General features: G+C 43.1%; 1 protein-coding gene across 1 annotated transcript in view; it reads right to left on the bottom strand.

Moving 5' to 3' along the window:
- The window catches only part of LOC142664829 (uncharacterized), a 45480-nt gene that overhangs the window by 9461 nt on the left and 22402 nt on the right, over window positions 1–13617 (bottom strand). The window contains exons 5-7 of the mRNA XM_075844195.1: window positions 6171–6325; window positions 5300–5485; window positions 5101–5224 (exon numbers count right to left, since the gene is read on the bottom strand). Of these exons, the coding sequence (XP_075700310.1) occupies window positions 5101–5224; window positions 5300–5485; window positions 6171–6325 (465 nt within the window). The remainder of the gene's footprint in view (window positions 1–5100; window positions 5225–5299; window positions 5486–6170; window positions 6326–13617) is intronic.

Genomic DNA, 13617 nt, shown 5'->3' with positions numbered 1-13617 from the left:
CCGCATCACAGCCTTCGATGAAGCCCACAATAGAGGGATATCATCAGACTGGGATATGTTGCCATTCAAGTAATTACCCCAGTGCATGTGAAGGTATTGCTGGAACTCAAAGGAATCTGTCAGGTAGGCAGAAAATCTCCAGAATTTAGATCTCTCAGTTGGGGAGGACAAGGCTGTAGTAATGGTAATCGAGGCATAGTCCAAAATAGTAATCGGATAGATTCGGGAATTAAACAATGAGGTGGAAATTAGGAAATAGTCGATTCTTGAGAATGAGCCATGTGAACTAGAGTGACACATGTATTCCCGAGCTCCAGCGTCAACTACTCTCCAAGGGTCACACAAATTAAGAGAGTCAAGGAAAAACTCCAAGGAAGACGCAGCCATGTGGGATTGAGGGTTTGGTGGGGAGCGATCCATAGAGACATTTTGGACTAGATTAAAGTCCCCGCCAATGATTACGTCGCAGCGCGGGAGAACCAGAAATACTTGAATAACCTCCGTGTAAAAAACGTGCTGGTCCTCATTAGGGGCATATACGTTGACTAAGAAGTAGGAAGTGCCTTCCACCGTGATGTGCAAGATGATATATCTGCCTTGGGGGTCGCTAATGGATTGTTCTAGCGTGAATTGTAGGGTTTTTCTAAAAATAAATCGCCATCGCCCTTGAAGAGTGCAAGGCGGAATGACATTCGCCCAACCAGGGGGCCGTCAATTTCCCTCGGGTGCCCAGTCTCCAGTGAGTCTCCTGCAGAAATATGATATCTGGGGAGAGTCTCTTGAGGAGGTTAAGTACTTTCCGTCTCTTCAGTGGCGTGTTTGGGCCTGCAACGTTCCATGACAGGAATTTTAAATCTGGTGACGTGATAAGTGTCAGGAGTCAGTGTATGTGAGGTGCTCATTCTGTGTCTAGTGGGAAGTTCTGGATCAGTAGTCGTAAACCAGTCACCACCCCACACGGTCCCAGCGAGCCGCATGTGTAGCCTAAATAGAGATGTCAGCAAGTTCAGGAGTCGTGCACCCAGGGGTCTGAAAGAGGAGAGAATATATCAAAGACAAGCAATAAAGGCAAAACAGGTGATCGATTAAATGAACAACAGTAACAGCAATCCAGGCCAAGAACAGCGAGGTTACTGCCAATAATACTAACTGAACGTTGTCTGCATCACTTCCGAACCGTGTGTGAAATGTGCACATGTCCAATGAAAGTCATGCACATTCCCTGGTAACACAGGTGCATATCACTCGGCGAGCCGAGCCAAAACCGGATCTTCAAAAATTCGGATGTGTTCGCCATCTTCGACTCTCAGCCTCGCCAGGAACAAAAGTTGAAAGCGAGTGTTCCTCTCATGAAGAAAGCGGCAAACAGGCGCAAAGGCTTTTCTTTTCAGTAAGATAGCTGCAGAGTAGTAATGGAAAATCAAGATTTTGGAGACGTTGATCAATAGGTTCCTCTGGTTCCGATAGGTTCGAACAACTTTTTTTTTTTTTATAGCCCATTGGAGGTACTTGGCTATGACAGGATGTGGCCTAGTGTCCCCCGCTTCTCTATTGGACCTAGGAGGGCTGTGTGCTCTCTCAGTCATGAGGGGTGTCTCCCCCAAGATCTAGGTTAAGCGCTTGTGGAAGGGATCTGCGGAGGTAGTCCGTCAAGCAGTCAGCGGTCACCGTTTCAGGGATACCCACAAATCTCAGGTTGCTGTGTCTGTACCTGTTCTCCAGATCCTCCAGTTTGTCCCTCAGTGCCTGAGTAGTGGCTTGGCTCTGGCGCAGGGTATCCTCCAGACTGGAAATGGTGTCTTCAGAGGAGGTGAATCTAGTCTACAAGTCAGCAATCTTCTGAGAGTTGGAGGTGATCTGGGCTAACGCCGAGTTGGACATGTGTAGGACATCCAGGCGTTTATCAAAGAGAAGCAGCAATAACTTTGAGACCTCCTGCGCCACCAGGGTGGCCTGAAGTGAGACCATGGCAGAGCCGTGTGGAGGGCTGTTTTGTGGGACAGCTGAGGGGGGGGGGGGGGGGTCATGTCATCTCCTGTAAATAGCTCCGGAGAGAATTGTGGTTGTGGAGAGCGCACATTAGCGGGTGCGAGTTTAGATGATTTTTCCCCTTTAGCAGTGTTTTTGTTTTTCTGCATAGTGGAGGAGCGCGGGAGTCCAGTACTGGGGTGTTCTGAGAGTGCGTCGATTTTCCTTTTGACGAATTTGTGAAGTATCTGTCCATGACACAGTTCCCTATGTCAGGGGAAACGGGTCAAAAGGTGCATAAGCAGAGTAACAGTGGGTCAGATGGCCATTCAGACGATCACTAAACCATCAGTGGCAGCATGAGCTAGATCCATACAGGAGACATTAGAATACAAATATGGCAATGGTGTTCCGCCAGGGTCCTGTTCCCAGACAGACACGAGGCAGGGCTAGTCACCCTCGTTCGTTATCCAGTAAGGGGGGAGATGGTCACATCGCAAGCCGGTCACCAGGCAATGTGGTCTGTGGGACGCCAGGGTGAGCAGCGGGGTCCTCAGGGAGTTACGTGAAGGGGACCAGGATCCCCGGGGCGTTCCCACTAGTCCCCAGTGTGCGGGGGAGGTGTAAACACTCGTAAGATTTGTACTCCACTTCGGGCAATCTGCAGGGCTCAGGGGGAGCGATGGGGTATCCAGGAGTCTGTAGGGGTATTATCCAAGTGGGGGGTCCACTCACCCGAGCCTGCAGGCAGGAGAGGCCGTCCCGCGGCCTAGTATAGCGGCAGCCGACACTGCGCACCTCCGCATGTGAACTCCGGTCAGGTGTTTCTGCCGGGGAGAAATGCTACCTGCCCAGGACTCTCGGGGCTACTTCCCCAGGGGAGTGAAACTCATCCTGAATTGCCGAGGCTGGACACCGCTGTCCGGATCTTCAATTTGGCGGCAGAAATTCCGTTGCCGCTCCTTCCTCGGCGTTACACCGCCTGTGCCCCCGGGGAAAAGAAAGAAGGGGCTCCTCCATCACCGCATTCATGGGGGAACAGAGAAGATTGAACCCAAAACTGTTCCTACAAAGTTGGAAGGTACAATCATCCAAAATGCCTTATGTCGGTCACATCCTATTACAGAACCACGCAGGAATTCAGTGAGCTCCTTACGACGACCCATTCAATCACTAATGCCTGTGTGAAGGATGGTACATTATGAATTATCAAGCAGGATGCCGAATTACGAAGATGTGTATTCTCCATTATTTTAACGACCTTTCCTCTACATAGTTCTGCTCGAGTCCCAAATAAATGTGTTATCTTTATGTGTTCATCGTGTGGCCTTCATACATCCCATTGTAGTGGGTTGGCTGAACACCCAGACACAAAATGCAGCTGTTTGTCGTTATCTCCCTCATGGCAAAGAACAGTTAACACCACCCCCTTGTATGTTTGTCTCCAGGGGTTACCGGATGTCAGCATTTTAATGAAGATTTATAATTATGTACTTGAAATATTATTATGGTTGCTATTGGCTCAGCAAGAAATATTAATGGTAGCATTTTTGAGTACGTCCGTTTTTGATCACTTTTAATAACATTTTTTGTGGGAAATGAGGTGACGAAAAAACAGCGACTGCCGTTTTTTTTCAAATCAGTATTTTTTTTAATTATTTTTTTGCTGCGTTCAATGTGCAAGTTAAATAATGTGAAATTGTAATAGTTCAGACTTAAGGGACGCGGCTATACCAATTATGTTAACTATTTTTCCTTTTTATCCCACAATGCTTCAGGGGAAAACGACGGCTTTTTGAACTTTTAATATTTTTTTTGTACATCAAAAATCACTTTAAGTTTCTTCACTTTTTTTTTTTTTTTATTAGCCCCTCTAAGGTACTTGAACTAATGTATTGCAGTATATCATAACTCTGGCAGGGCACCAAGAAGGCAGACCTGGGGGCCACCATTTGGCCCCCAGGCTGCCATGAGAGCCATTGTCACTCAGCAATCGCCCCTCCTCTAATGGCTTAGATGCCACAATCGCATTTGACCTCGGCATCTAAGGGGTTAAACGAGCGGGATCCAGCTTGTTACAGTGACGTGCACACCCACGTAATATAGTGCAGGCTAAACCCGTAAGCCCGCTCCTATTGCCCTCTACCCGGCTAAGATGTATGTATACCTCAAAGGTCGGGAAGGGGATAAAAAGAGTAATTGTCATTTAAAATTTCCCAATAAGTAATAGTGCAAGCGAAGATAAGAAACTATATAATAAATCATATTACAGAAAAATTTACAACATTACTAAAAACAGCAAACTTCTACTATCTCACCCCAGTGCTGGGAGTCACAGCTACACTGCTCATCACTGCTTTATAATGTCCTCCATGCTGCTTCCAGTAAGTGTTCTCTCTCAGCCCAGTGCTGGGAGTCACAGCTACACTGCTGTATAATGTCCTCCATGCTGCTTCCAATAAGTGTTCTCTCTCACCCCAGGGCTGGGAGTCACAGCTACACTGCTCATCACTGCTGTAGAATGTCTTCCATGCTGCTTTCAGTAAGTGCTCTCACCCCAGTGCTAGGAGTCACAGCTACACTGTTCATCACTGCTGTATAATGTCCTCCATGCTGCTTGCAGTAACTGCTCTCTCTCACCCCAGTGCTGGGAGTCACAGCTACACTGCTGTATAAGATCCTCCATGCTGCTTCCAGTAAGTGTTCTCTCAGCCCAGTGCTAGGAGTAGCAGCTACACTGCTCATCACTGCTGTATAATGTCCTCCATGCGGTTACCAGTAAGTGTTCTCTCTCACCCCAGTGCTGGGAGTCATAGCTACACTGCTATATAATGTCCTCCATGCTGCTTCCAGTAAGTGTTCTCTCTCAACCCAGTGATGCAAGACACAGCTACACTGCTCATCACTGCTGTATAATGTCCTCCATGCTGCTTCCAGTAAATGCTCTCTCACCCCAGTGCTGGGAGTCACAGCTACACTGCTCATCACTGCTGTATAATGTCCTCCATGCTGCTTCCAGTAAGTGCTCTCACCCCAGTGCTGGGAGTCACAGCTACACTGCTCAACAATGTAGTATAATGTCCTCCATGCTGCTTCCAGTAAGTGTTCAGATATTATTTATAGATCGTTTACCTTGTGATGTGCGCGGCCGGTGGTCCTCCATCATGACCTCCTTGTACAGATCCTTGTGTTCTTCTACATACTCCCACTCCTCCATCGAGAAATAGACAGCGACGTCCTGACGCCTTATAGGAACCTGACAGACACAATGATACTGTCATTACCAAGACTCCCCCAGTGCTGATACTTTATAATTTCCCAGCAGTGTCACCTCCCCAGTCAGCAGCTCAGTCTTCTTGTGGAGAAGTTCTAGGATCTTATGCTTATTGTTCTTCTCATGTATCCGGGAGTGAGGAGGGAGCTCTATGATGGGGTTCCGGTTCCTGCTCCATCCCCCCGACTCATGACTTCTGGGGGCTACACAGTCACCTGATGTCTTCTTCACTATTGTGTATTCCTGTGTATGGAAAGAAAGAGAGAGACACTTAAAGAACTTCTTTTGTTGAACTTAAGGAAAATGGGACATGATGGAAACCTTTATATGTTACAGGAGGAATGAAACTACAACACAAGAACACGAGGGCACAATCTGCCTGAGTGGGGGTAAATCAAAACATTTTTTTATTCCACTGACTAATTAGATGCTCGGTACAAACTTACAGCAGATGTGTTTGGAAAACCAACAGTAAATGGACCATGTGATTCTCCTCCTTCCGTCATCTTCTATGTTTCTAGATAGATGTCAGACTAGTAGTAGAAATCCTCGTCTCCAGGACAGACTCCGGCCATGTGATTCTCCTCCTGCCGTCATCTTCTATGTTTCTATATAGATGTCAGACTAGTGGTAGAAATCCTCGTCTCCAGGACAGACTCCGGCCATGTGATTCTCCTGGTTCCTCTGGTCCTTCTCCTCCTGGTTCCGGTGGTCCTTCTCCTCCTGGTTACAACGTGACTACTTACTATTCTCATTACTCTACACTAGTATTACCATGACACATAACTGACCATATTGCTGGGTGATCTTCACTTCTTCCCGTCACTTGGAAGGTCTCGTAGATGGTATACAGGACACTGGATTCTTCCTCTTATGTGTGACTTGTTACATAACACAATAAAGAACATAGAAATATAGAAACGTTTACCTCTCCGCTCAGCAGGTAGATGATCTCCAGGGAGAAGTTTAATATTCTCGTGGTCATCTCATTGCTGTCCTTGTCCATCGTTGGTGGGTCATTCAGGAGAAGGAACATTCTGGATGAGAACATGGATCCACTGGAGGTTGTAGTACTGCAGGCGTCTTTATGAGAAGAGAATCAGAGGGGACGACTTATTGAGAGAAACCGGTTCTCCGAGCCTCCACCACATGGAATAAAGGGGCATGACCAGCACCGACAATTATCTGCAGGATATATCATAAACGACTGATTGATGAGGTCCGGGTCCCAGAGGGGTGACCCGTACCCATGTGGACGAGGGGGGGGGGCCGGCGTACATATGTATCATACACTGCGCTCCTGAATATAATAGTACTATACACTGCGCTCCTGAATATAATAGTACTATACACTGCTCTCCTGAATATAATAGTACTATACACTGCACTCCTGAATATAATAGTACTATACACTGCACTCCTGAATATAATAGTACTATACACTGCACTCCTGAATATAATAGTACTATACACTGTACTCCTGAATATAATAGTACTATACGCTGCGCTCCTGAATATAATAGTACTATACACTGCACTCCGGAATATAATAGTACTATACACTGTACTCCGGAATATAATAGTACTATACACTGCACTCCTGAATATAATAGTACTATACACTGCGCTCCTGAATATAATAGTACTATACACTGCACTCCTGAATATAATAGTACTATACACTGCGCTCCTGAATATAATAGTACTATACACTGCGCTCCTGAATATAATAGTACTATACACTGCGCTCCTGAATATAATAGTACTATACACTGCGCTCCTGAATATAATAGTACTATACACTGCGCTCCTGAATATAATAGTACTATACACTGCACTCGTGAATATAATAGTACTATACACTGCACTCCTGAATATAATAGTACTATACACTGTACTCCTGAATATAATAGTACTATACACTGTACTCCTGAATATAATAGTACTATACACTGCACTCCTGAATATAATAGTACTATACACTGTGCTCCTGAATATAATAGTACTATACACTGTGCTCCTAAATATAATAGTACTATACACTGTACTCCTGAATATAATAGTACTATACACTGCACTCCTGAATATAATAGTACTATACACTGTACTCCTGAATATAATAGTACTATACACTGTACTCCTGAATATAATAGTACTATACACTGCACTCCTGAATATAATAGTACTATACACTGCACTCCTGAATATAATAGTACTATACACTGTACTCCTGAATATAATAGTACTATACACTGTGCTCCTGAATATAATAGTATTCTACACTGTACTCCTGAATATAATAGTACTATACACTGCACTCCTGAATATAATAGTACTATACACTGTGCTCCTGAATATAATAGTACTATACACTGCGCTCCTGAATATAATAGTACTATACACTGCGCTCCTGAATATAATAGTGCTATACACTGCACTCCTGAATATAATAGTACTATACACTGTACTCCTGAATATAAAATAGTACTATACACTGCGCTCCTGAATATAATAGTACTATACACTGCGCTCCTGAATATAATAGTACTATACACTGCGCTCCTGAATATAATAGTACTATACACTGCGCTCCTGAATATAATAGTACTATACACTGCGCTCCTGAATATAATAGTACTATACACTGCACTCCTGAATATAATAGTACTATACACTGTACTCCTGAATATACTAGTACTATACACTGCACTCCTGAATATAATAGTACTATACACTGCTCTCCTGAATATAATAGTACTATACACTGTGCTTCTGAATAGAATAGTACTATACACTGTGCTCCTGAATATAATAGTACTATACACTGTACTCCTGAATATAATAGCACTATACACTGTACTCCTGAATATAATAGTACTATACACTGCTCCTGAATATAATAGTACTATACACTGTGCTCCTGAATATAATAGTACTATACACTGTACTCCTGAATATACTAGTACTATACACTGTACTCCTGAATATAATAGTACTATACACTGTGCTCCTGAATATAATAGTACTATACACTGTGCTCCTGAATATAATAGTGCTATACACTGTACTCCTGAATATAATAGTACTATACACTGCACTCCTGAATATAATAGTACTATACACTGTACTCCTGAATATAATAGTACTATACACTGTACTCCTGAATATAATAGTACTATACACTGCGCTCCTAATATAATAGTACTATACACTGTGCTCCTGAATATAATAGTACTATACACTGCGCTCCTGAATATAATAGTACTATACACTGTACTCCTGAATATAATAGTACTATACACTGTACTCCTGAATATAATAGTACTATACACTGTACTCCTGAATATAATAGTACTATACACTGTACTCTTGAATATAATAGTACTATACACTGTGCTCCTGAATATAATAGTACTATACACTGCGCTCATGAATATAATAGTACTATACACTGCTCTCCTGAATATAATAGTACTATACACTGCACTCCTGAATATAATAGTACTATACACTGCGCTCCTGAATATACTAGTACTATACACTGTGCTCCTGAATATAATAGTATTCTACACTGCGCTCCTGAATATAATAGTATTCTACACTGTGCTCCTGAATATAATAGTACTATAAACTGCGCTCCTGAATATAATAGTACTATACACTGCACTCCTGAATATAATAGCACTATACACTGTACTCCTGAATATAATAGTACTATAAACTGCGCTCCTGAATATAATAGTACTATACACTGTGCTCCTGAATATAATAGTACTATACACTGTACTCCTGAATATAATAGTACTATACACTGTACTCCTGAATATAATAGTACTATACACTGTACTCTTGAATATAATAGTACTATACACTGTACTCTTGAATATAATAGTACTATACACTGTACTCTTGAATATAATAGTACTATACACTGGACTCCTGAATAGGACAATGTGCATTATTTCTTATTCCAATGCGAGATTAAAGATCGCATCTTTACTAAAGCAAATGTGTGTGTGCCCAACAAAAGCCAGGTACCTCCTTCTCTTGAAGGTATTAGATGACCTTATACAGTGCATGTAGGGTACCCGATGCGTTGTGGAGACTTAAAGCTCTCCTTGAGATTTAGTTATTGACTGGTCCCTCCATGAACAGTCCAAGCTTTGGGTTGGCTTAGAAGCTCCAATTTGACAGGTTCCTTTAACTGTGATCCCTTGGACTAGCAAAGCGACTTGGACAGTATGTCACAATTCATCACTTCCCTTTATAGCAAACGATTTGGGTGCGTACATGTAATTCTTCTTCATCTTAACCCCTTCCCGCTCCTGGACGTACTATTAGGTCATGGCAGCTGTATCGTTCGCGCTCCATGACCTAATAGTATGTCTCGGGAGTAACGGCCGTTTCGGCCGTCCTCCCGACACATACAGGAGCTGTGACAGCTGCTGTCTTGTACAGCAGCTGTCACAGCTCCTAGAGCGGGGACCGATCGCTGTGTCCCCGCTGATTAACCCCTTAAAAGCCGCGTTCTATAGAGATTGCGGCTTTTTAGGGGTTAAGCTGCCATCGCTGGCCTGCTACACGATAGCGGCCGGCGATGGTGACTATGGCAACCGGACACCAAACAATGACGTCCGGCTATGCCCTAGTCAGGACCCACTATGCTTGCGGTCAGTGAGTAGCTGACAGTTCTAATACACTGCACTACGCATTTAGTGCAGTGTATTAGAATAGCGATCAGGGCCTCCTGCCCTCAAGTCCCCTAATGGGACAAAGTAATAAAGTTAAAAAAAAGTTGTGTAAAAATAAGAAAATAAAAGTTTTAAAAGTAAAAATCCCCCTTTTTCCCTTATCAGTCATTTATTATTAATAAAAATAGATAAACAAATAAACTATACATAATTGGTATCGCCGCGTCCGTAACGGCCTGAACTACAAAATTATTTCGTTATTTATCCCGCACGGTGAACGCCGTAAAAGAAAATAATAAACCGTACCAGAATCACATTTGTTTGGTCACTTCACCTCCCAAAAAATGGAATAAAAAGAGATCAAAAAGTCGCATGTACCTAAAAATGGTCCTGTTCGTTACGCAAAAAATAAGTCCTCACACGGCTTTATTGATTGAAAAATAAAAAAGTTCTGGCGCTTAGAATAAGGTAACACCAAAATTGAATGATTTTTTACCAAACGTATTTTATAGTGCAAACGCCATAAGACATAAAAAACTATAAACATCTGGTATCGCTATAATCGTATCGCCCCGCAGAATAACGTGAATATGTCATTTATAGCGCACGGTGAACGCTGTAATAACTATATACACCTGATATCACCGTAATCATATCACCGCAGAATAACGTGAAAATGTCATTTATAGCACACGGTGAACGCTGTAATAACTATAAACATCTGGTATCACCGTAATCACATCACCGCAGAATAACGTGAATATGTCATTTATAGCGCACGGTGAACGCTGTAATAACTATAAACATCTGGTATCGCCGTAATCGTATCACCCGCAGAATAACGTGAATATGTCATTTATAGCGCACGGTGAACGCTGTAATAACTATAAACATCTGGTATCGCCGTAATCGTATCGCCCCGCAGAATAAAGTGAATATGTCATTTATAGCGCACGGTGAACGCTGTAAAAAAAATAGAATAAAAAAACAATAGTAGAATTGCTGTTTTTTAGTCACCACGCCACCTAAAAATAGAATAAAAACTGATCAAAAAGCCGCATGCACCCCAAGAAAACTACAATGGATTCTCAAGGGGTCTAGTTTCCAAATTGGGGTCACTTTTGGGGGGTTTCCACTGTTTTGGCACCACAAGACCTCCTCAAACCGGACATGGTGCCTAATAAAAAAAGAGGCCTCAAAATCCACCAGGTGCTCCTTTGCTTCGGAGGCCGGGGCTTCAGTCCATTATCACACTAGGGCCACATGTGGGATATTTCTCTAAACTGCAGAATCTGGGCGATAAGTATGAAGTTGCGTTTCTCGGGTAAAACCTTTTGTGTTATAGGAAAAAATGGTGTAAAGAGGATTTTCTGACAAAAAAAAAAAAATGTACATTTCACCTCTACTTTGCTCTAAATGAAACACCTAAAAGGTTCAGAAACTTTCTAAATGCTGTTGTGAATACTTTGAGGGGTCTAGTTTCTAAAATGGGGTGTTTGATGGGGGTTTCTAATATATGGGCCCCTCTAAGCAACTTCAGAACTGAACTGTAACCTAAAAAAAATAATAAATGAGGCAATACTTCGCTTCTTACATTATACTGATGAGCCGTGCCCCCCCCCTCCACCCCGAGAAGACCCCAGTTTTGACCGTTTGTATAAACGGAGACCCCTATTAGACCGTTTCAGTGCCCAGTTTTCCCAGCATTGACCCCCGAGAAGTGTATTTCTATTGATGAGTCCTTGGTAGATTTTAAAGGGAGGGTTCAATTCCGCGAGTACCTGCCGGGTGAGAGGGCAAGGTATGGCGTGAAGATGTATAAGCTGTGCGAGAGTGCATCAGGGTATACCTACAGATTCAGGATATATGAAGGAAAAGCCACCCCCAAACCAGACTGCATCCTGGACTACAATAGGTACATGGGAGGGGTGGACTTGTCAGATCAAGTCCTGAAGCGCCATGCGGTGAGGTATAAGAAGCTGGCTGGGCACCTCATACAGATGGCATTGTACAACACGTACGTGCTACATCGATGTGCAGGCCAGAGGGGAACTTTCCTGGAATTTCAATAGGTGATCATCAAGAACCTAATCTTTAGGGACCAAGAAGGGGGGGCACCCAGTACTTCTGGAAGAGAGGCCACACGCATCGTAACAGGGCGGCAACACTTTCCAGGAGAAGTTCCCCAAACTGGCAAGAAGGGAAAAAGTCAAAAGAGGTGCAAAGTCTGCTATAAGAGGGCGATAAGGGAGGACACAATATATCAATGTGACGCGTGTCCCGAATAACCAGAGCTCTGTATGAAAGAGTGTTTTAAAATTTATCATACATCCCTTGGTTTATAATTTACCCCAATTTTACTTACCCTGATGCACTCCGCACAGCTTATCCCCCCTCGTCTTTCCCCTCTGGGCCCTGCTGTGTGCCCAGGCAGCTGATAACAGCCACATGTAGGGTATTGCCATACCCGGGAGAACCCACATTACAGTTTATGGGGTGCAGGTCTCCGGTCAAAATGCTCACTACACCTCTAGATGAATGCCTTAAGGGTGTCGTTTTTAAAACAGGGTCACTTCTTGCGGGTTTCAACTGTACTGCTACCTCAGGGGCTTCTGCATACATGACTTCGCACTAGAAAATCCCCAGTAGGCCAAATGGTGTTCCTTTCCTTCTGAGCCCTCCCATGGGCCCAAACGGCAGTTTTTCACCACAAATGGGGTATTGTGGCACTCAGAACAAATTGCGCAACAAAATGGGGTATTTTGTTTCTTGTGGAAATAAAAAAATTTCAGCCAAAACTACATATTATTTGAAAAAAATTTTGTTTTAATTCCCAGCCCAATTCAAATAAGTTCTGTGAAAAAACTATGGGGTCAAAATGGTCACAACACCCATAAATGAATTCCTTGAGGGATGTAGTTTCCAAAATGGGGTCACTTCTGGTGGGTTTCCATTGCTTTGATACCTCTGGGGCTCTGCAAATGCGACACGGAACCCGAAAACCAATCCAGCAAAATCTGGACGCCAACAAACACACAGCGCTCCTTTCCTTCTGAGCCCTCCCATGGGCCCAAACGGCAGTTTATCACCACAAATGGGGTATTGCCACACTAAGGACAAATTGGGCAACACAATGGGGTATTTTGTTCCCTGTGAAAATAAGAAATTTTGATCACAAATGACATTTTATTGGAAAAAATGAAATTATTTTCATTTCACAGCCCAATTCAAATACGTGCTGTGAAAAAACTGTGTGGTCAAAATGGTAACAACAACCATAAATGAATTCCTTGAGGGGCGTAGTTTCCAAAATGGGGTCACTATTGGAGGATTCCTACTGTTTTGGCACCTCAACACCTCTTCAAACCTGGCATGCTGCCTAAAATATATTCTAATAAAAAAAGAGGACTCAAAATGCACGAGGTGCTTCTTTGCTTCTAGGGCTTGTGTTTTATTCCACGAGCCACTAGAGACACATGTGGGACATTTCTAAAAACTTCAGAATCTGGACAATACATATTTAGTAGTGTTTCTCTGGTAAAACCGTCTGTGTTACAGAAAAAAAATGGAATAAAATTGAAATTCAGCAAGAAAAATGAAATTTGCAAATTTCACCTCCACTTTGCTTTAATTTCAGTGAAATGCCTGAAGGGTTAAAAAACTTTCTAAATGCTGTTTTGAATT

The sequence above is a fragment of the Rhinoderma darwinii genome, chromosome 1, assembly GCF_050947455.1.
Source record: "Rhinoderma darwinii isolate aRhiDar2 chromosome 1, aRhiDar2.hap1, whole genome shotgun sequence".
Taxonomy (NCBI): domain Eukaryota; kingdom Metazoa; phylum Chordata; class Amphibia; order Anura; family Rhinodermatidae; genus Rhinoderma; species Rhinoderma darwinii.
Note: the sequence above shows the minus strand (reverse complement) of the source record. Positions and strands in the feature narration are given on the sequence as shown.